This window comes from Salmo salar, chromosome ssa09 (assembly GCF_905237065.1).
Source record: "Salmo salar chromosome ssa09, Ssal_v3.1, whole genome shotgun sequence".
Classification (NCBI taxonomy): domain Eukaryota; kingdom Metazoa; phylum Chordata; class Actinopteri; order Salmoniformes; family Salmonidae; genus Salmo; species Salmo salar.
This window is the reverse complement of record NC_059450.1, coordinates 133,328,400-133,352,601: the sequence shown is the minus strand read 5'-3', so window position 1 is coordinate 133,352,601 and position 24,202 is coordinate 133,328,400. Positions and strand designations below refer to the sequence as shown.

At 42.4% G+C, this 24,202-nt stretch overlaps 1 protein-coding gene across 2 annotated transcripts in view; it reads right to left on the bottom strand.

Moving 5' to 3' along the window:
* Positions 1–23,824, bottom strand: part of LOC106613009 (CD166 antigen homolog A) — a 66,537-nt gene extending 42,713 nt beyond the window's left edge. For both annotated transcript variants that reach the window (XM_014214821.2, XM_014214822.2), the window contains exon 1: positions 23,531–23,824. In XM_014214821.2, coding sequence (XP_014070296.2) covers positions 23,531–23,582 — 52 coding nt within the window. In that variant the 5' untranslated portion in view covers positions 23,583–23,824. The remainder of the gene's footprint in view (positions 1–23,530) is intronic.
* Positions 23,825–24,202: the final 378 nt, after the last annotated feature.

The following is a 24,202-nucleotide window of genomic DNA, read 5'->3' as shown; positions in this document are numbered from 1 at the left end:
AGTATAACAGAACTCATTTGGCAGGCAAAACCCTGAGACATTTTCTGACAGGAAGTGGATACCTGATGTGTTGTATTACCTTTAAACCTATCCCATTGAAAAACACAGGGGCTGAGGAATATTTTGGCACTTCCTATTGCTTCCACTAGATGTCACCAGCCTTTACAAAGTGTTTTGAGTCTTCTGGAGGGAGATCTGACCGAACAAGAGCCATGGAACGATGATGTCCCATTAGACACCTGGCGCGCGAGTTCATGTTGGGTACCCTCGTTCCAATACGTTATAAAAGAGTATGCATTCGTCCACCTTGAATATTATTCATGTTCTGGTTAAAAAAGGCCCTAATGATTTATGCTATACAACGTTTGACATGTTTGAACGAACGTAAATATATTTTTTCCCCTCGTTCATGATGAGAAGTCCGGCTGGCATAAATGATGAGCTTTTTTGAACAAAACTACATTCGTTATGGACCTGTGATACCTGGAAGTGACATCTGATGAAGAGAATCAAAGGTAATGGATTATTTACATAGTATTTTCGATTTTAGATCTCCCCAACATGACGTCTAGTCTGTATCGCAACGCGTATTTTTCTGGGCGCAGTGCTCAGATTATTGCAAAGTGTGATTTCCCAGTAAGGTTATTTTTAAATCTGGCAAGTTGATTGCGTTCAAGAGATGTAAATCTATAATTCTTTAAATGACAATATAATATTTTACCAATGTTTTCTAATTTTAATTATTTAATTTGTGACGCTGACTTGACTGCCGGTTATTGGAGGGAAACGATTTCCTCAACATCAATGCCATAGTAAAACGCTGTTTTTGGATATAAATATGAACTTGATAGAACTAAAAATGCATGCATTGTCTAACATAATGTCCTAGGAGTGTCATCTGATGGAGATTGTAAAAGGTTAGTGCATCATTTTAGCTGGTTTTATGGTTTTGGTGACCCTGTCTTTGAATTGACAAAACATTACACACAACTCTTGTAAATGTACTGTCCTAACATACTCTAAATTTATGCTTTCGCCGTAAAACCTTTTTGAAATCGTAAAACGTGGTTAGATTAAGGAGATGTTTATCTTTCAAAGGGTGTAAAATAGTTGTATGTTTGAAAAATTTGAATTTTGACATTTATTTGGATTCAAATTTGCCGCTCTTGAAATGCACCTGCTGTTGATGGAGTGCACCACGGGTGGCACGCTAGCGTCCCACCTAGCCCATAGAGGTTAATACAACAGTAGCTAGGATGGGGAGAAGTCTGTCTATAATAAAGTGCTGCTCTGCATTCTTAACAGCACTATCAACAAGGCAGGTCCTACAGGCCCTAGTTTTGTCGCACCTGGACTACTGTTCAGTCGTGTGGTCAGGTGCAACAAAGAGGGACTTAGGAAAATTGCAAATGGCTCAGAACAGGGCAGCACGGCTGGCCCTTGGTTTTACACAGAGAGCTAACATTAATAATATGCATGTCAATCTCTCCTGGCTGAATGTGGAGAGATTGACTTCATCACTACCTGTATTTGTGAGAGGTATTGACATGTTGAATGCACCGAGCTGTCTGTTTGAATTACTGGCACACAGCTTGGACACCCATGCATACTCCACAAGACATGCCACCAGAGGTCTCTTCACAGTCCCCAAGTCCAGAACAGACTATGGGAGGCGCACAGTACTACATAGAGCCATGACTACATGGAACTCTATTCCACATCAAGTAACTCATGCTAGCAGTAAAATTAGATTGAAAAAACAGATAAAAATACACCTTATGGAACAGCGGGGACTGTGAAGCAACACAGACACATGCATACAAACACACAATAACTGTCACAACGTGAACAGAAGGTGGCGCCTCTCCCCGGTCGGGCGGCGCCTACTAGCTGCCACCGATCTCTGTTTCTGTGTCATTTGGTTATGTCTGTCTTGGTTAGCACCTGTTTTGTGTTAGGTCGTTAGTGGGGTATTTAGTCTGTCTGTTTTTGTTGGGGTTTGTGCGGGATTATTTTCATGTCGTCCTATTAGTAGGTTGGGGATTTGTTCTTCATCTGCTGTTGTCATTTTGGGCATTAGGGTTGCTGAGCTGCGTCCCGACTCTCTCCAGGATTATTTTGTTCCTGTTGTTTTTGGAGTGTTGTTTACCCTGCCTTGTGTTGGCATTTGTGGACTTATTTATTAAACGTGTGTTTTCACGTACCTCGGTCTCCTGCGCTTGACTTCACCCTCCTGCTATTTAGAGTAGCCCTGACAATAACATACACACTATGCTGTAACGCCCTGGCCATAGAGAGGCATCAGAACTCCACGCACCGGAACTCCAGTGCTCCCCCACAGCCCGGTTTATCCTGTGCCTCCTCCTCGGACCAGGCCTCCAGTGGGTCTCTCCAGCCTGGTCTATCCTGTGCCTCCTCCCAGGACCAGGCCTCCAGGGGGTCTCTCCAGCCTGGTCTATCCTGTGCCTCCTCCCAGGACCAGGCCTCGAGTGGGTCTCCCCATCCTGGTACATCCTGTGCCTCCTCCTCGGACCAGGCCTCCTGTGGGTCTCCCCAGCCTGGTGAATCCTGTGCCTGCGCCCAGAGCCAGGCCTCCTGCATGTCTCCCCAGCCTGGTGAATCCTGGGCCATAGCCGCCAGAGCCGCCCGCCAGTCCGGAGCCGCCAGAGCCGCCCGCCAGTCCGGAGCCGCCAGAGCCGCCCGCCAGCCGGGCGCAGCCAGAGCCGCCCGCCAGCCGGGCGCAGCCAGAGCCGCCCGCCAGCCGGGCGCAGCCAGAGTCGCCCGCCAGCCGGGCGCAGCCAGGGTCGTCCGCCAGTCCTCCTTCGCAGCCAGGGATGCCACCTAAGTGGGCTAAGCCGAGGGTGGAGCGGGGTCCACGTCCCGCACCAGAGCTGCCGCCGTAGGAAGGCCCACCCGGACCCTCCCCTTTAGAGTCAGGTTTTGCGGCCGGAGTCCGCACCTTTGGGGGGGGTACTGTAACGCCCTGGCCATAGAGAGGGCTTTTTGTTCTCTATTTTTGGTTAGGCCAGGGTGTGACATGGGTGGGCGTTCTATGTTTATTTTTCTATGTTGGCGGTTTTCTTTGTTTGGGCCGTGTATGGCTCTCAATCAGGAACAGGTGTAGATCGTTGTTGCTGATTGAGAGTTATACATAGGCAGCCTGTTTTTCCTTTGGGGTTTATGGGTGAATGTTTTCTGTTTAGAGTTTGTTCCTGACAGAACTGTTGCTGGTCGTTCTTTTGCTTTCTTTTTTTGTATAGTGTTCATTCGGTCATTAAAACCTTTCAAGATGAACACATCCTCCGCTGCACCTTGGTCTCATTTCAACGACAGCCGTTACATATACACACATGTACACATGGATTTTGTGTTATAGATATGTGGTTGTAGAGTAGAGGCATGAGGGCACACACTTAATATGTTGTGAAATCTTTTATGAATGTATTGTAATGTTTTTAAAATGTATAACTGCCTTAATTTTTCTGGACCCCAGGAAGAGTAGCTGCTGCCAATGGGGATCCATAATAAATACAAATACAAAAACCTTAAGTCTTAAGGGCTCATACCATACCTAGCCTGCAGTCCCACCTGTCCCGCGTCCATTGTCATCTAATGACTGAAATTCCCTCTCCTGTCATCTCTGTCCAAGACAGATCCTGAGGAGACTCAGTCAGTACCTGTGCAGACTTGCCACTAGACAGGATCATGTCCCCCATTTCCCCTCTCTTTGTGGTAGCAGGGAATACTCAGGAAACAAAGGAGAAGAAAGACATAAAACCATGAAGGACTAGAAACTAAACGTCTTTCAACTGCTCAATGCCAATAAATAATGTTGGTGCACGATACACAGTTACCTATGCTTTGTTTGATCGGTGTATAATGATACTATTCTAATACTATCCAGGATGTGGCCCTGAAAAGACACCCAACAGGGTTCCACTAATAAGGTTAAAGGGCAATTCAGCCACTTTTCAACCTCATTCATTATGTCCAGCACCATACCAGTGTCTACATACACTACATGGCCAAAAGTATGTGGACACCTGCACATCGAACATCTCATTCCAAAATCACGGGCATTAATATGGAGTTGGTACCCCCTTCACTGCTATAACAGACTCCACTTTTCTGGGAAGGCTTTCCACTAGATGTTGGAACATTGCTGCAGGGACTTGCTTACATTCAGCCACAAAGGTCACTGAGGTCGGGCACTGATGTTGGGCGATTAGGCCTGGCTCACAGTCGGCGTTCCAATTCATCCCAAAGGTGTTCGATGGGGTTGAGGTCAGGGGTCTGTGCAGGCCAGTCAAGTTCTTCCACACCGATCTCGAAAAACCATTTCTGAATGGACCTCGCTTTGTGCACGGGGGCATTGTCATGCTAAAACAGGGAACTGTTGTCACAAAGTTGGAAGCACAGAATCATCTAGAATATCATTGTATGCTGTAGCGTTAAGATATCCCTTCACTGGAACTAAGGGCCCTTGCCCGAACCATGAAAAACAGTCCCAGATCATTATTCCTCCACCACCAAACTTTACAGTTGGCACTATGCATTCGTGCAGGTAGCGTTCTTCTGGCATCCGCCAAACCCAGACTCATCCGTCGGACTGGTAGATGGTGAAGCATGATTCACCACTCCAGAGAACGCATTTCCACCTCTCCAGAGTCCAATAGCGGCGAGCTTTACACCAGTCTAGCTGACACTTCAGAACTTGGCGGTCCCATTCTGTGTGCTTGTGTTGCCTACCACTTTGTGGTTGAGCCGTTGTTGCCCCTAGACTTTACCACTTCACAATAACATCACTTACAGTTGACCGGGACAGCTCTAGCAGGGCAGAAATTTGACAGTGCCTGTGACGGTGCCACGTTAAAAGTCACTGAGCTCTTCAGTACAGGCCATTCTACTGACAATGTTTGTCTTTTGAGATTGCATGGCTGTGTGCTCGATTTTATTCAACTGTCAGCAACAGGTGTGGCTGAAATAGCCAAATCCACTAATTTGAAGTGGTGTCCACAGAGTGTATGTGAAAACAGCGCGTTTCTATGAACTGTGGTTAAAACGATAACAAGAAAGGTCCTAAAAAACGTTTGTCTGTGACATCAAAAGGTAGGATTAAAAGTAAAAATAAAACGGTGATTTTCAAAACCTGCAACGAGTTTCTAGCCAGAGGGAGGGTGTTTTCTTGCTCTTCACATCACTGCGAATCTCATAGTGTTTGAAAATTACTGTTTTCAAATGTTTAAACTTTTTATGATGTCATCGGGTAAAACTTTTTTACTTTATATTATTTTCTACAAAGCGTAGAAATGCGCCGTTTTCACATATGTAGACAGAGACACTGGTATTGTACTGGAGATAATGAAAATCATGTTGAAAAGCGGTGGAATTGCCCTTTAACACATTTATTTTATCACCCTACAACACAGGCACCAGCAACACCTGCTGAAAAGTCTATTCTAGATTCTCCATCACCAGAGTTTATTTTGAAGAGTAAACCCAAAGAGGCAGACAATATGAAGCCTCTCTCTGTCTCTTGTCTCCTCTGAGCCCTAAGCCATCGCCAGGTGATGCAAACAAATTACCCAACAGTCTGTGCATTGTTTGTGAACAGGTGCCTCATTTTCCTCCACCTGCCCTCCCATGAGAGAAGCCTTCCACATCCCAGTGTCACAGAGAAGAAAACAGGCCTTGATATTCACACAGGTTCCAGCTCAATAGCATTCAAGCTCAGGAGTCACTGAACATAAAAAATGTATGTTACTGATCTTTATTGCCAACAGTAAATGCCTAAAATAGCTCAGTTGATTTTACAGTGATGAAACGAGGAAAGCATTGGCAGATCATTTCAGTAAATGATTAATACTTACATTTTCCATTTGCAACCTGCAATTTATCCTATGCTCATTTAAAGAAGGCTTTGAATCTTGCTGACAGCGCAATCGAGAGAGAAAATCTTGTATATCTAACTTCCAATTAACTGAAATTATTTAATTAAAAATGTTCACATGCTTGAGCAGAGCACTCACTTAGAAAGAGGAATATCTGGGGATGCTGTTTACCTTGGAGCTGAGATTAATTAGGAATAAATGCTTACCATAAAGCCGAATTAAAAAAACATTTAAAAAAAAATGTGTTTGATAATTGTTTTTTATAGGGGAAAGTTCACTTCCAAATGAAATTTGGCAGCTACCTATATTAGTATAGCTGGATTTATGTAAGAATACAGACAGAGTTCAAATTTGGGACACTACAAAGCTATATCTATGCTGTGCAATGCCATTATGTCTAAGGACTGATGTGCCATACTGCAGTACAAAAGAGAGGACATTAGGGTGAATGAGGGTGTGTTCGCGTATGTATGTATGTATGCATGTATGTGGACGAGACAGACAGGAAGAGCCAAAGCACATTATAAGAAAAAAGAAAAGCCACCAAATTAGAAAGACCAGCATGGTTGGCCTGAAATTGATTTTGTGGGAATCATTAGCCTTTCAAATGTCCTCTTCTATGCACTCAAACCCGACGCAAGCTCCGGTAAAGCCTCTTAAAAAACCGAATAAATGATCTCTGTGGATGAGCAGGGAGGGTACAGGAACTGCTTTCAGAAACAGCAGCCTTCTGTTGGGTTACGGGATAAGTGCACTCTGAAATCACATCCATTATGTTGTGAATGATGTATTTGAAGGGTGCGGCCGGGGAGGGGACCCCAGGGGAGGGGTGGTTAAGGGACGTCTCTCTAGACAAGGGAGGGCCAGATCATGGGAGGTGTAGGGGGTGGGTCCCAAAGACCCTCCCCATTATTGATTAAGGGGACCTTAAGATTCATATGTTCTGCTGCAGGCCTTATAATAAGATATTGTTGCTATGTGTCTAAAAACTCTGCCACTATATGTTGCACAAGCTATCTATATTAGTCTTTGTGGTTAAGCCCTGGCTGTTGTGAGAGTGTGCTTGCAGGCTAGGTCTGAGTCAGACCGAAACTAGATAAAGAGATGTAACTACTGTCTGGTTTTGATATTTTGATCTTGTGAGACAGTGGACAATTCTAATAAATTCAGAGAAGCTACTGTACTAGGTTACCTTATAAGGTAACCTCAGCTTATTGATACACATACATTGACGTAGGTGATCAGACAACTAGGGAGTGATCACATCTATAAAATCAGCTGTGCCCTTAGGTGGGGTGCAGAACTTACTCGGAAACATGCGTGCTATGTTCCTGATGTCAACTTCGGTCTGCAATTGTCTGAATGCTAATTTCAGCAATGAGCCAATAATTATTGACAAGGAAAAAACCACAACAGAGGCTCACAGTACTGACCCCAAAGATCCACCAACATCTCCCATTAACGGTGTGCCATTAAAGCCACAGGCCATTAACAAAGCACAGCCACACTGCTTCCCCTGTGGTCCATTAACTCCTAATCTAATTCACTGCATCCAGATTTTTAGCAATGACTTCATTCTGCTGCTTCCGCAGAAGCTGAGATTACCTCAGTCTAGTAGTCTATGGGTTACGTACTGTATATTACGAAAGCACTTAATGTAACTTTGAACTAGTCAGACTACAGAGTGAAAGAACAGTGTGGGAGGGCTAATGGAGCTTCTTGATTACCAAGTCAGAACCACATTTTGGAGTCTGACTTTGAATGAACTTGATGACAAATCAGACATTCTTACCTCTGTGTTATTTCTTTCCAGCTTATTCACTAAACATCTGCTCAACAGCTGTGTCGACATGTGACCTTTGAAGAACATGTTTCTTCTAATTGCTGCAGAAATTGAATTGATTCCGCCATGTCTATGGAAAAGACAAAGCGGTGAATTGGGAGCATAAACAGTGTGAGGGTCTTTCTATTCTTTACAAAGACATTAGCCTCCTTACAGATAAATCATTACATAGCACACTGGTCCATTCTGACAGGCTTGGTATGACTGCGCTCTGACAAAAATGTTATTAAGGCAACTTCTAAATGGTCTTGGCACCCGAAGACAACATTCTTGACATCAAAGTGTTCCTACTCTCAACACACCTCTTCAACAGGTATTGCATCAGACAGCACATGTTTGGTTTTTTGTTGCATATGGCCAGCCATAAAATGTTTATCCTGTCATTCCCTGCCTGAGGCAAAGCTAGCACACAAGCAGCAGAGCATGAGCACAATTTCTAGGCCCAGTCCTCTCTCAGACTGGGTTCGTTTGACATTCAATTTACCATTCAGTTCAATTTCATTAGTAGCCCTGGGGGTTTCTAACAATGTCCCTGTAACAAACCACTTCACAAGCAAGTCTGGACACCCAAAACCCTTGTGGCTAGCCTATTATATCAACAATGACAAGGAAAGGCACTTTGGAGTAGTCAGATTAATACAGAGAAGAACCAAAGCTATAGGCTGCTCTTAACCCATTGCCTTTCGTGTAAGAATGACTGGTGTTTAACCTGCATTCAAACATCTAGTACGTTTCAGTTACAGGCCCACGTCTCCTCCTAAAGCATCCCCTGCAGGGCTCATTACTACCCCCTTCTCTCTCTCTCTCTCTCTCTCTCTCTCCCAGTACCTGGTGCTTAGAACATTTGCATTCCATGGGTGCTGGAGGGGCCCCTTGTATTTATGCTATTTACATATGGTAGCAGGCTGTTCCGGTAGATATACCGATCACACTTGGTGCCACAAAATACCTATGTTGAGTGTAAACTAAACCTTTTCTATAGCCTCGATCATGCTGCAGCCCCACTCCTGCCCTGGCTGTGTGGATGGGGGTGTGTGTGGAGGGAGTTAAGTGATACGACCCCAAGGCTGATCACTTATATTTATGTGTAAACAAAACACCATCCAGCTATTGATCTGAAAGTGCTTCATTAGATGGTGTAAGAAGCAGGAGCTGACATTTCCCCGATGCAAAATGAACGATTAATGGGTGTATTCACTCAACAGAACCTACAGTTTCATTGTTTGTTTGTACTTTGCGCTATCAATAATGTATGTCTTATTATGTTGTAAAAAAGCTAATACAAATATGTCCATTTGTTCAACTGACTGCCGGCAATGGCTTTCATCTTGTGTAATTGCCATAGCGGTGCTTGATGCTTCCTCATGATCCCAGTAAGTAGTGCACTGTGTTGTGGAACATCTAATGACAGAACTGACCTTTCAACCCTTCACTGTGAAACAGACCAGGCCTGTCTTCCATTCCAATAAGGTCCGCAGCCTGGTTGGTATTAAGAGGGCATTAGCTGTGAATTCGGAGAGTTTGTGTTCTGCTTGACATTCTAAACACTGGGGGTTTGAGGTCACTCAGAAGGCAACACAGATAACGTGAATGAACACACGGAATGCAGATAATACACACAGATGATTAAATACCTGCATGGGCATCCTGTCTGTGTATTTTAAAATGTTATACCCACCAACCAACGTCACATGTTTTGAAGAACTGCTGTGACAGGTTGAAAATGTGTCCAAAGTCTAAGGCTATGTCAGAGACTCCAGCCACCCAAGTCATAGGTTGTTCTCTCTGCTACTGCACTGAGTGCCAAGTCTGGGACCAAAGAGCTCCTGAACAGCTTCTACCCCAAAGCCATAAGACTGCTGAACAGTTCATCCAATGGCTACCTACACACACACATATTGACGACACACACACACACACACACACACACACACACACACACACACACACACACACACACACACACACACACACACACACACACTTTCAGACTCTTCACATACACTGCTGCTACATTGTTTATTATATATCCTGTTTATGATACATCCTGATTGCCTAGTCACTCTACCACATACCTATATGTACATACTGACTTACCTCAATTACCTCAACTACATCGTACCCCTGCACATTGACTCAGTACTGGTACTCCTTGTATATAGTCTCTATATAGTTACGATTTCCTTTTTTATTTAGCAATTATTTATCTTACTTTTTAACTCTGCATTGTTGGAAAAGGCCTCGTAAGTAAGCATTTCACTGTAAAGTCTACCCTGATGAAGACAGCTTTGCTGTCGAAACGTTGGTTATTACATTTTTGCATCTGAGCTCTTAGAGTGTGCGGCTTTCCCTTATTTTCCACTGTAAAGTCTACACCTGTTGTATTCGGTGCATGTGACCAATAATATTTGATTTGATTTATGAGGGGGATATCACGCTTCTAGTTACTGTTGCTATCAATTCCAAAAGGAAGATGTCGTGTCTTGAGTGTCTTCCTTGCAGAAATAATATCGTTTACTCTGCTTTAGTAAATGTATAACAAGGGAAGTAGGTCACACTTTATTTGTATAACGTAGATTTTGCATCTTTAGATGCTCTACAGATAGATGCTCTACAGATAGTTTGTTGATATTATGACTATCTGTTGATAAGCATCTGCTTGCTAAGATTACAGTTAGGGTAAGGTCTAAACCTTAAGGGTTAGGGTAAGGGTTAAGGTTAGGACTAGGGTTCAGTTTAGAGTTAGAATAAGGGTCAAGGTTAGGGTTAGAGCTAGGGTTAGTAGTTAGTAAAAATATTACTGATATTCTGTGGACAGTCGGTAGAGCATCTACAGATACACTATCTAAATAAAGTGGACCGGGAAGTAACAGACAATGTGCAGAACAAAACAGAGAAAGCTTTTGTGTGGGACTTGGCACACTCTTTGGCACCCCCCATTCTAGGGTTCTGGGCTAGGCTCCCAAAGGTTCTGCCTGTTGACCCTGAGGTCAATGTTGAGCCATGGATCTAGAATAGAGTGCAGTGATGTCCCCTCTCCACTCCCTCAGAGAGATTAACACAGAGATTAAGGAGAAAGGGAGAGAGGGAACGCTGTGCTGGTCCAATAACGGACTGAGCACACAGTCCAGTGACTAACATGGATGCCTCCAGGACAGCATGAGTTGAAAACCCAATGCCCTGCTGAACTCAACTATTACCACAACTACTACTACACTGTTATCACTGTCTCCACGCCTGGCCTCGCTGGCAAAGAGCGACACTTACAATTATACCATTTAAAAAGAAAAAAGAAAGTATTTGTCAAACTGGTTGAGCAGGATGCAGCCTGTAAAGCTCGGGAGGCAGTAGGTTTTAATACCTGTCGTTTTCTAACCACCACACTGCAGTGCTCGAGCGCTCTCCCAACATAATCATAATATGCAGATGTATTTTTCAATTTAAGTAAGCTTTCAGTCAATTAAAGTGTGCAATGCAAAGCTGTTCCCCAACAGACAACTGTACAGAAATGATAATGAATTTACTATCAACCTTCATAAGATGTGATTAAATCCTCAAGAGGCTGTATTCCACTAAGTATGTAATAAACATTTCTGTGCAGGGATTTTGGCGGGATTACAGTAAGCATAAAATGGTAAGTCTACTACATACAGTAAATATGCAAATGTGGGCGTGTGAAAAATTATAATATAAGTATGCTTTTGACCCATTATTATAAAACGTGGCATTGTCACAAACATGTGAGAAATTGCATACATTCAAATGTCATTCAAGCACTTCGAGAAAATTGCATACTTCAGCCCCACTTCCCCTCACAATTACAAGACAAAATTGCTTATTTAAGTTCACTGCCTACTGCTGACAAATGTTCCCTTTTTTAAAGGCTTGAAAACACAGGGATTTACATTTTATACACAGAGTGGGGTAGAGAACATGACTTGTTTAAAAAGGTTATGTTCTGGTAAGATTATTACGTTCTTCAGAAACAAAGGAGAGAAGATGAACACTTGTATTTACTTTTCAAATCAATCAATTGTTCGAACTGTCACCTCACATCGAGTATTACCATTCACTTAGGTGTCCCTCGTTTATGAGCATTCATTCTCAGGTGTAACATATTTTCATTAGTTTTACTACAAATTATTCAATGGCCATTACATTTTCTCCTTCCATCATCACACGAGAGCAGCTATAGATCAACATAAGTGCTTAAAACCATTTAGCCTGGCGCCATGCATCTGTCACTAGTATCCCCACCTGTCTGTCTGTACAGAACATATTCCAACATTGGTGCTTTTGAACAGGAGGTTTGCCGATGTTCCTGATAATGAGCTGATTTGCCTTCACTATCACCAGCAGCAGAAAGACACGATAACTTCACAGGTGCCTGTCGATAAGCAACATTTCAGCTGTATGACTCATATCATTCCAACAGAATGAATCCAGCAAACATCTCCTGATTAAAGAGTCTGTTGGCTTGGAGAGCTCTTGGGCTGGATCCTCACACTTTGAATAGTCAAATGAAAAACCTGCCCTAGAACATTCCGTACGTACATAACAACAGCCTCTCAACAGTCCACACGGACAAAAGAACAAGCAACAGCAACATTCTGTGTGGGGATCACAATATGAGACAACACTGTACGAAGCATGAACATCAATAAAGAATGTATATGAGAACCCGGAAAAGTACTGTCTGGTGCCAAAGGGTGACAAAGCGATCCAATTACTGGCGAGGCCATCTGGAGACATTACTGTCTGGGTAAATGTGCATGTAATGGCAGACAGGGGTAGTGATGCTCTCCACTGTGATGCACTGCCTGTGTCAGATCTGTTTATAGGCAAAAACACAATGGCAAGGTCTGGAGCATGGGACAGGTAATCCAGAGATTTCCTCAGAGAGAGAGGGGAATGCTATACCCATTCATCCCTACAACATATAAACTAATATGACTAGCCAATTGTTATGCATTTTCCATTGTGAGAATCTCTTATTGCATAACCCGGAGGATTTAAATGAAATCACTATCATTACATTAGGAGAAGAGAAATCCTCTCCTCGTATCTACTGCAGGTGAGAATGTAAACACATTCATAATGGGTTATGGCACCTCCATTACTCAAAATGAAACACCTGGAAGTTTATTTTACAACTGCTTCGCTCTCATATACTGGGCTGGCACTTCGAATAATGCAGCATTTATTTGACACGGAACTATGCAGCTGAATTAGTTTGTGATTCCTTTAGAAAACATTATTCCTTCTCTCTAACATGAAAGGTGTTTCTAAAGCAAAAGACTCATCATTGTAGAACAGATTCTAGTGTTTCATTGCAAATTCCTGTGATCCGTCTTAAGCTGTCTCACTGCTTAACACAGCGTTTCCCAAACTCGGTCCTGGGGACCCCAAAGAGTGCACATTTGGTTTTTGCCCTAACACTACAAAGCTAATTCAAATTATCAAAGCTTTTCAAATCAAATCAAATGTTATTTGTCACATTCACCAAATACAACAGGTGTAGACCTTACTGTGAAATGCTTACTTACAAACCCTTAACCAAGAATGCAGTTCAAGAAATAGAGTCAAGAAAATAAATAATAATAAATAAAGAAAAGATAATTTTTTAAATAAAAAGTAACACAATAACAATAACAATAACGAGGCTATTTACAGGGGGTACCTGTACCGAGTCAATGTGCGGGGGTATGGGTTAGTCGAGGTAATTTGTACAAGTAGGTAGGGGTGAAGTGATAATGCATAGATAAGCTTGATGATTAGTTTGATAATTAGTTGATTATTTGAATCAGCTATGTAGAGCTAAAAACCAAAACGTACATCCCTTGGGGTCCCAAGGACCGAGTTTGGGAAACCCTGGTTTAACAGCTCTGATTGGAGTTAAAGTACTTTTCAGAATTCTCTGCAGGAACATGGGGCTACTTGACCTCTCAAGATGGGTCCCATTAGAAAATTAGGTTCTCCATCTAAATGGTGCACAAGAGGCTTTTCACCTACCCACTAATGTCTGACAATGGAAGGGTTAGAATACAGCTACTGCACAGTAGCAACTAGCTAATGAAACACCTCACAGTTTCACTTGGCATTCATTATCAACGGCATCCACACAGTGACACATTTACTAGAGCATCATTTTACTTAATTGAAAGTGAAGTGGTTCAACATCTAAGATAATAGAGCTGGTGAGAAGAATTCTGAGTACTTAGATTTAATTAAAAAAATACACTGTACTGTATATACCTTCTATATAAACAGTCAATTGCAGTGGTCGTTCACCATGCAGTTTTATGAGTATCACGCCCTTAAGGCCAGAATCAACCAGTGACTGACCAGTAAATATGTCTAGTTCTCAACCTCACCAGACACCTTTTAATGTACTTTTATCATATGGTAAAAATAATCATTCAGATTTATGTTTAGAATATATAAAAGATTAACTAAAATGTATTGTTACAAATTATCACAAAAGCCTTGGTTCTGGATTTTTCATGTACACATCAGGTGAAGGCACTCCATACATCCAAGGCTAATACAAGGCTTTGAATTCCATGCAGCGAGAGCTCCACCGCCAGATAAGTATCAGCATAAATACCACTCTCTTACAAAGTCCTTTACCACCTGGGATTTACAGCCAGGAATCCAACGCATGAGAGGAAGCATGCATTTGAAACTTCCTGAGCAACATGTTTAGGACCTTGAAGAATACTTCAAAGCAACTAAGGAAGAGTACACCCTGCACTCTTGACATGTGAGTGGGCTGAAGAAAAAGGGTTGAATATGATATTCTGTATTTTTACGAGTTTATATACCCTGGCATGCAAAAATGACAGGCGTTTTAATCTCCAGAAAGCAGAGATATGCAGTGACTGAGTGTCTGTCCCTTGTTGAAAGTGAGGCACTCACTGGGTTTGAATGAGAACTCCTGCAAGTTCATCTGAAGCAGCATGTAATCATAGATAGCTCCGGGCTCCGTAGTGTGCCGCCTTCTCAGAAGGATAGATGAGGGACATCAACAGTGCACAAAGAACTAGCTTTTATAAAGGCTAGAATGGGGGACTACTGAGGTCAAACGCAGACACAAAACACTTATGTTTGGATCCGTGGGGCAGGATACTTCATGGAGCTACACTAAATATGACATTGTGTTTTCATGGCTGAAAATTGCAAAATAAAGTTTGAATGAATAGAGACCAGTAACTATTGATGGACTGTTTCTGACCAAAAAGCGATTTAAAAGTGAATGGGAAAGTGAAAATTGCATGACATTTTATTGCCCACTGCTTCTTATTTCTGCTTCATCTTTTGGACAATGACATTGTCATCTCAATAGACCGCTCTGGATTGCAGAGAGAGTCAAAAATAGGTGTGACGCAATAGTACCACGTGCTTCAGCCCTGACTCCATGTAAATAGGTGGCAATATAATCACTTTATGGGTGTGTACATTTTGGCAGTTTCCCCACTGAAATTTAGTGGGTCTGGTTGAGTTCCTAGTGCTTGGGAGCTCTCTTACTGAGAGCTCTTAATAGGCTCTCAATAACGGGACACAATATTTCGGCTTTTTCCCTTTTCAGATTCCATCAGGCAATGTGACGAAAACAAGACAAGATACATTTTCTTCTATGAGTTCTGAGAACAAAGAGGTTGGGAACACCTCCCCTTCCTCTTCATGCACACAGCTAATGGTATAGCTAATGAACTATTCTAATTAAATCACACCTAGTAAAAAGCTTTCCAAGGAATATTTCAACTAAGATTGTTGTGTCATTCACTATGGGCCATGTCATTAGCTTTCATATGGACCAGACCTACTTTCCCCCAGTAGGCTTGGATTGCCTTGCGCATATGAGAGGTGGGAGAACAGGGGGAAGACACTCAATGCCCTCCCAGGGGGGTGGGCTGTTCCATCTTCATGACAAAGAGAGGAGACGGCAGGAGAAGTCAGCATCAATACTGTCAGGGGGAGTCCGCAGGAAACCAGAGAAAGCAGGGGGATAATGTGAATAACAAAACAGAGAAACAACCTCACTTAATTGTCCCAAAACAGGGGCAGAGCCGTTTCCAGTGCGCTGTAGGCTTTCCCCAAAACCAAAGATACCCTCATGCATTTCAATAGGTGCATTTCGGCATACGGGACTAGGGAGAGAGTGCTGTTGCACAGTGTCATCTCACTCCTGTTATTAAAGGCTTTCTCTAAAATGTAGTTACTCCCTTCATATAACAAATAAATATATTTTTTGGTGTGTGAATAGCAAGAGTGCTATGATGAAGAAAGATTGCTGAGGGATAATGGGGAGTAGAATACATATACGGACTCGAAGGCTGGCATCTCCATTCAATGAAATACCAGGGTGTTCTGTGCCATTCTCCAACATTTTTACATTTTGGCTTTCACACAGGAATGAGTGACTGGAAATGTAATCTATATGTAAAACATGTCATATATCTTAAGCTGTCTAATAAAACCCCACCCAGGCCTTTATAACCTGTCTAACCAGTGACAATACAAGCAGAGTTGTGAGTTTTCTGGATAAGGGTGGGATTAAGGGGAAATCTCAATCACGAATGTTGAAACAGAACGAATCTCCCGCTCCTTTCTAAAACTGGGATGAGCTAATCATACTAGCTAGTGTAATTGAGACTCTCTTGGCTGTTTTACTGATACCCTCATGTGTAAAACTATCACAGGCAGACAAAATGTTTTTGTCACCAGTGAGTCATTGTTTGAGACTGATTACACTGGCCACACAAGCCCTTTCATTTTCTTTAAGCAAAGCTGTACATCTTATAGCTGTGTGTGTCCAGTCACTGTGAATACTCTTTTTTTACATTGCGGAAATACACTGTTTTCTGTGTTGGCTTAAATGTTCTCATTGCTGCCTGACTATAGCTCTGTAGCGCTGAAACATTTTCTCACTACAGATAATGTCGGAGAATCAAATCAAATCAAAGTTTATTTGTCACGCGCGCTGAATACAACAGGTGTAGACCTTTCAGTGAAATGCTTACTTACAGGTTCTAACCAATAGTGCAAAAAAGGTATTAGGTGAACAATAGGTAGGTAAAGAAATAAAACAACAGTAAAAAGACAGGCTATAAAAGTAGCGAGGCTATAAAAGTAGGGAGGCTACATACAGACACCGGTTAGTCAGGCTTATTGAGGTAGTATGTACATGTAGATATGGTTAAAGTGACTATGCATATATGATGAACAGAGAGTAGCAGTAGCGTAAAAGAGGAGTTGGTGGGTGTGACACAATGCAGATAGCCCGTTTAGCCACTGTGCGGGAGCAATTGAGGTAGTATGTACATGAATGTATAGTTAAAGTGACAATGCATATATGATAAACAGAGAGTAGCAGCAGCGTAAAAGGAGGGGTTGGGGTGGGGGGGGCACACAACGCAAATAGTCCGGGTAACCATTTGGTTACCTGTTCAGGAGTCTTATGGCTTGGGGGTAAAAACTGTTGAGAAGCCCTTTTGTCCTAGACTTGGCACTCCGGTACCGCTTGCAATGCGGTAGTAGAGAGAACAGTCTACGACTGGGGTGGCTGGGGTCTTTGACAATTTTTTGGGCCTTCCTCTGACACCGCCTGGTGTAGAGGTCCTGGATGGCAGGCAGCTTAGCCCCAGTGATGTACTGGGCCGTACGCACTACCCTCTGTAGTGCCTTGCGGTCGGAGGGAGAGCAGTTGCCGTACCAGGCAGTGATGGAACCAGTCAGGATGCTCTCAATGTTGCAGCTGTAGAACCTTTTGAGGATCTCAGGACCCATGCCAAATCTTTTTAGTTTCCAGAGGGGGAATAGGCTTTGTCGTGCCCTCATCACGACTGTCTTGGTGTGTTTGGACCATTCTAGTTTGTTGTTGATGTGGACACCAAGGAACTTGAAGCTCTCAACCTGCTTCACTACAGCCCCGTCGATGAGAATGGGGGCGTGCTCGGTCCTCCTTTTCCTGTAGTCCACAATGATCTCCTTAGTCTTGGTTACGTTGAGGGATAGGTTGTTATTCTGGCTCTTAACAGAAAGTGACGATACTTTTCTCTAAACTAAGTGAATACTGAGAATTGAACATTTCAGGGGAGAAATCAGAGATTGAACCAGAGTGAATGAATCTAGTATGCTAGATGTGTGCATATCACAGCCTATTCTCACTCATGTACACTCCTAGAAAAAAAGGTGCAATCTACAACCTTAAAGGGTTCTTCGGCTGTACCCATAAGATATCACTTTGAAGAAACCTTTTTGGTTCCAGGAAGAATCCTTTTAGGTTCAATATAGAACCCTTTCCACATAACCAAAAAGGGTTCAGCCGAAGAACCCTTTTGGAACCCTTTTTCCTAAGAGTGTAGGGATGATTTATAGAGTTTTCATTCATGGAGCTGTATGCTCTCCCTCTCACCTGTGATATTAGCTGTAACGGGAAAGCTCCACTTCAAATAGCTAGGTAAATATAGGCAGTTATCGTAATGATATGTAGACATAAAAACACTGAATTTTGGTCCTACTAAAGACTGAGAACACACAGAGTGCAGGGCCATTGCAACCACTACAGGCCCCTCAGTAGGATCCTGGACCCTCCACCTAGTCAACTGTCTCTGTACACACTGTCCTTCCAATTAAATAAAAACCACCTGCTGGACAAATTCGGCCCATGGGCCGCCAGTTGGGGAACCCTGACCTATTGGCTAGCTCACCCTCATCCACAGCATTTGGGTAAAAGGATAGGTTCCTGTCAGACGGTGTGCAACTGGTCAACTGGAGTCAGGTGCAGGAGAGCAGAGATGAGTGAACAGGCACACTTTAATTGGCAGAAGCAAATCAGTCGGACGCAACAGCGTGATTGTGAATGACAGTGATTGCCTACGGAGCTGTGAAGGGAACGGCACCTCCATACCTTCAGGCTCTGATCAGGCCCTACACCCAAACAAGGGCACTGCGTTCATCCACCTCTGTCCTGCTGGCCCCCCTACCTCTGAGGAAGCACAGTTCCCGCTCAGCCCAGTCAAAACTGTTCGCTGCTCTGGCACCCCAATGGTGGAACAAGCTCCCTCACGACGCCAGGACAGCGGAGTCAATCACCACCTTCCGGAGACACCTGAAACCCCACCTCTTTAAGGAATACCTAGGATAGGATAAAGTAATCCTTTTAACCCCCCCCCCTTAAAAGATTTAGATGCACTATTGTAAAGTGGTTGTTCCACTGGATATCATAAGGTGAATGCACCAATTTGTAAGTCGCTCTGGATAAGAGCGTCTGCTAAATGACTTAAATTTTCTATTTATTTATTTTATTTATTTCACCTTTATTTAACTGTAAATGTAATGTAATGTAATGTAAACAGCGTCACAACACTCTAGCCAAAGGCAAAAGCGAATAGTGCACTGGTCACACAAATAATGTACAACAATACAATACCACGGGTTCAAAACAATACCCGGAAAAAACCAGCCTGCCGCGTCACACAATAAACGTAACAAACAATTACATACACAGACATGGGGGGAACAGAGGATAATATACACGTAGAGTGATGAGGGGATGTAAACCAGGTGTGCGGGAAAACAAGACAAAACAAATGGAAAATGAAAAGTGGAGTGGCGATGGCTAGAAGACCGGTGACGTCGACCACCGAGCGCCGCCCAAACAAGGAGAGGAGCCGACTTCGGCGGGAGTCGTGACAGTTCCATCTTTCACTCACCCCTTTTCTCGAGAGGCCTCAAAGTGGATTAAAACTAAATTAGTCTCTGTGACCCTAATCTGGATTAAATTATAAAGAGGCAGAGCCACAATAGCCACAATGTTGGTTTACTAGAATGAATATGTCCTCCCACTCCCAGATTGCCAAAAATATGATGCCCCTTATCGAAATATACAAGTTCTTTTCTTTTTCCACCAGATGTTTTCTAGCACTTCAATGATATAGCGGAAAGACTGAGAAAAGCAAGAGATACCCTCAAAGAATGAGACCATTTAAACTCTAACACGTTGCTCATTGCAATTTCCTATGACATACATAAAATGTCAGTTCAAACACAACACTGACTGTCCCACAGTGGCTTTGAAGGAAATTAAGAGCTGTCAGTGTGAGTTGAAAATTTGCAAAGCTGGATAAAAGTGGTATGTTTATTGGGTATGATGTGTGATTGAGGCCATTTTCAGTAATTCATATCTAAATGAGGGGTAGGAAATGAATTCAGAAAAGGAGAGAAAGTCACTCATAGGAATAAAGATATAGTCTTGTATACCAAACTGTTGATACTGTCATGCAATGCACAAATAACTCATTAAAAACATCCATATTTGCAGTATTATGATGTAGGATGGTGACATTTTCTGTAAAGATACTACGGGAATGATTTACAGATTGAAGACCCATAAATGCAAGTGTAGAGCACACAAAATGATGATGTCATCCAGAGTGACACCCGCTCTCCTCAGAGCTAAGTGTGGCATTTTCAGCATGGCAGTAGCACTTTATTTATATTCTAACATGTCACCGCCCTGTAACACTGTCATAAAACTTGTCATCGGCATTTAAAAAAAAATGTATTTAACCTTTATTTAACTGTAGGACATCAAGTTAAAAATGATATTACAATTGCATTATCTGATATCACTGTCTTGCCCCACCCACATACACTCTCCTTTGTAAATAGGATCTGGATCATATACTACGATTAAGGATGAAGAGTTTCATGTTATTGTGCTTTCCATCCATGAAACTACATTTTGCATGAAGGGCCACATTGTATAAGGAGTCAATGGGAGATAGAACAACCACAAACATCTAGACAAACCCGCCTCTAAACAAGACGTGACGTGCACAGTCACACAAATTAACATGCGCAAAATCCCAAGTGCAAACTGAGAATATAAATCACTCCAGTCTTTCTCTACACCAATCAACTGAACATTTATCTATCATGTCAGGACAAAAGCTGGTTACGGAGAGTGAGAAAGTGGATGAATATATTTCAATGAGGTTTCACTCAGACAATGAAACCTTGTCGTCCCCACGCAAACAGGGGCCAGATTAGTCCATTAGCAAATGAAGAGCCCTACTTGCTTGACGAGTAATACCAGGTGTGACACTGAGTGTTGTCTATTCGGGGGGGGGGGGGGGCAGGGAACAAAAAAACAAATGCATCTATGCAGACTATTTGTTCTAAAAGTCTTTCAGGGCCCTGTTTTTCCAGCACTATCTGGTCTAGGCCGAGGGTCACAGCTCTCAGTGTTTGAGCCGGAGGAACTGCGTTTAACAACCTCCACTTCCCTCTAAAACAATGGAATCAGAATCACCTTTATTCACCAAGTACGTTTACACATACTCAGAATGTGACTTGGTGATATGGTGCTGCTAGTGATAGATAACATTTAGAGACAGAATACCGACAGTGGAGTTTACACAAAGTTTACATATGGTACATTATATACAACTAGATAGATTGAGGATAAACATATAAGAGAATGTGCAGTCGGTAAACAAATATATGAATGGTATACAGTTGATATACAGTGGATGTACAAATGTACAGTATCAGTATGAATATATCTAAATGCTGAGAGATGAACAGAGTGCAATGCAGTATAGTGCAGTTATTTTGTGTACAGTTCAGAGATGGCTTGATCCCGTGTGCAGCACAGAGTGCATAGTCCTTTAGTCTCTATGGGCCCAATGGCCGGTTGGCGAGGACCACAGCCAGGGGAAAGAAACTGTTCCGGTTGCGTGAGGTTTTGGTCATGATTGGCCTGAACCGCTTGCCAGAGGAGAATTTTTGGAATAAAAGATAAAAAGTGTATCTAATTACTGACTGATGGTGTCTATTCTGAAAACTACCTTCAAACTGAACACTTAGTTTAAAACCTCCAATTCAACATTTACAAGGGGGTATGAGTGATAGATGAAATATGTGGTGTTTAGAATAAGGCATTTTGTGATTTGATGAAGATGAATAACTAGATGGTTGCCTAGTGCTTCTTAAAATGACACTGCATATGAAGTTGTAATGAAGTTGTAATGAGTAACCAGCACATTGAAAAGTCTCCATCAATCCTCCATAGAACAAGCAAACAGACACAAGGTTTCACCATTTATGGAGGACTGACGGCCTGTCTGCCAGCATCATGTTTACTCATCAAATGTTGGTATGGAGGGCTATAAACCTAAATTACAGCCCCACCCTAAACGCCTTCAAATTCCACTGTTTTAAAACCAGCGGCAATTGGCAACAGAACTACAACACACAGTCCAACTAGAAAAACTGTTAACACGTGACATGCTATTATTATAGGGGAGGCTCTTTTTCCCAACCAGTTCAAGTAAAAACGCCTGAGAGCGGGTGACAGTGACAAGTGAGGCACACTGTAATTTACAATGACAGGCATGTCAAGTGACAGTGTCAGACAGAGGAGGACCTAAGTCAGATCACCCACCTCCCTTCCCAACCAGGTCTCAGAGCATTTTGTATTATTCTGTACGTAATTCTGAGACACGCCATTTAGTATGGTTTGTTATGTTTGGTATGGTTACATAAGACAGATGGTTGCTTAAGACAAAAACAAAGGGGGGTTAGTTGGTCGGGCATGTAACGCAAACGTCTAGCAACCCAAAGGTTGCGAGTATGAATCTCATCACGGACAACTTAATTTTTTGCTAATTAGCAACTTTTCAACTACTTACTACTTTTTAGCTACTTTGCAACTACTTAGCATGTTAATTAACCCTTCCCCTAACCTTAACCCTTTTAGCTAATTCTTCCTCTAAACCTAACCCCTCGGCGCATGTAACAAATAACATTTGATTTGATTTTGATCTAACCTAACTCCTAATCTTAAACCTAACCCCTAGCCTAGCTAACGCCACCTAGCTAGAATTCATAACAAATCATTCATTTTGCAAATTCGTAACATATAATATTAATTGTAATTTGTAACATATCATATGAAATGGGTGATGGACATCCATAAATTAATACATACCATACGAAACATAACATATCATACTAAATGGAGTGTCTCTGATTTACATATCATACTGGAGTGTCTGATTTACGTAAAAAATAATACGAAATGCTCTGAGGACAGGTTTTTCCCTCTCCCAAAGGACTATTCAGAGCTCCACTGCAGTTTGGTTAAATGTTGAGTCTGAATGCTTAAACACATGGTGCATATTTGTTAGATTGGGGGAAAAAAGCTTTCTTTAAAGACATTTACAGAATGTAAAAAAGCCAAACTTTAATCTGCAAGGCGTTCCTGCCTCGTGGGAAAACACTGGTACGTGTGTGCGTTTGAGTGCGTAATGTATATGTTTGGGAATGAACGTTTACCACACACGTTTATCACACAAATTATTGTGAAAAGTCGGGTTACTGTTGTAATTATTGAAATAAAATGAGAGGACAGCGCTCCCAAATTGAGAGCGCATGACTATCACCTGGCGAAACCTATTCAACACTCCCACGAAGTGTGGCCAGAGGTTGTACACACTTAATGCGCTATACAACTTGTAGTTACGCAGTAGTTATGCTATGCGCAATAATGGTAGAGCGGAAAAATAACATTCTAACCATGACTAAAACTAGCTATAACTCTGTATTCACAAACCTCAGTGTAAATCAATATTGCTAATCGAATGACAAGTATTTTCACTTCAGATGTATCGTCTACAAACTCATCAGCACCATGCAGTTCCCATTATGTGTTTGTTAAAAATGTTGACAAAATGTGTCAGTTTTCTTTTAAACAATGTAAGAGATGATGCATGATAAGCTACAGTACCTTGGTAGACAAGCGCGACGAGGAGGGCACACAGACAGCTGGAAAAATGCATCCTGGCGAATGCCAGATATCCTTGCCGTGCTGTTCCTAAAGTTCGATAATATGTTCGCTATTATCGATCAGTTAACTTCTTTCCGTAAACTTCAGGGTTAAATATTCACTAACTGTGTTCAGTTACTGCTGTATAACATGTGCTCTCTCACTTGCCTTGGCAAACAAATCTGGGAGCGCATCGAGTGAGCGACGACGGGAAGCTCTGTAGGGTAGGATTTTACAGCAACTCCGCCCAGGATCTACCACTATCTTGTGGATCCCACTCCGCACTGCATTACACACACACACACACACACACACACACACACACACACACACACACACACACACACACACACACACACAGAGAGAGAGAGAGAGAGACTAGCGGTTAGAGTGTTGGTCCAGTAACGAAAAAGTTGCTAGTTAGAATCTCTGAGCCAACAATTTGAAAAATCTGTTGATGTGGCCTTGAGCAAGGCACTTAACCCTGGGGGGGGGGCAGTGCCCCTGTGACAACAATTTTATGAAATCATTTTTACATTACAAATTTTTGCTATCATTCTTTTTTTTAACATCGTTGTTAATGTAACTGGACCCTCTAACAGTACAACTGGCCCCAGCTTGGCCCCCCCAGTT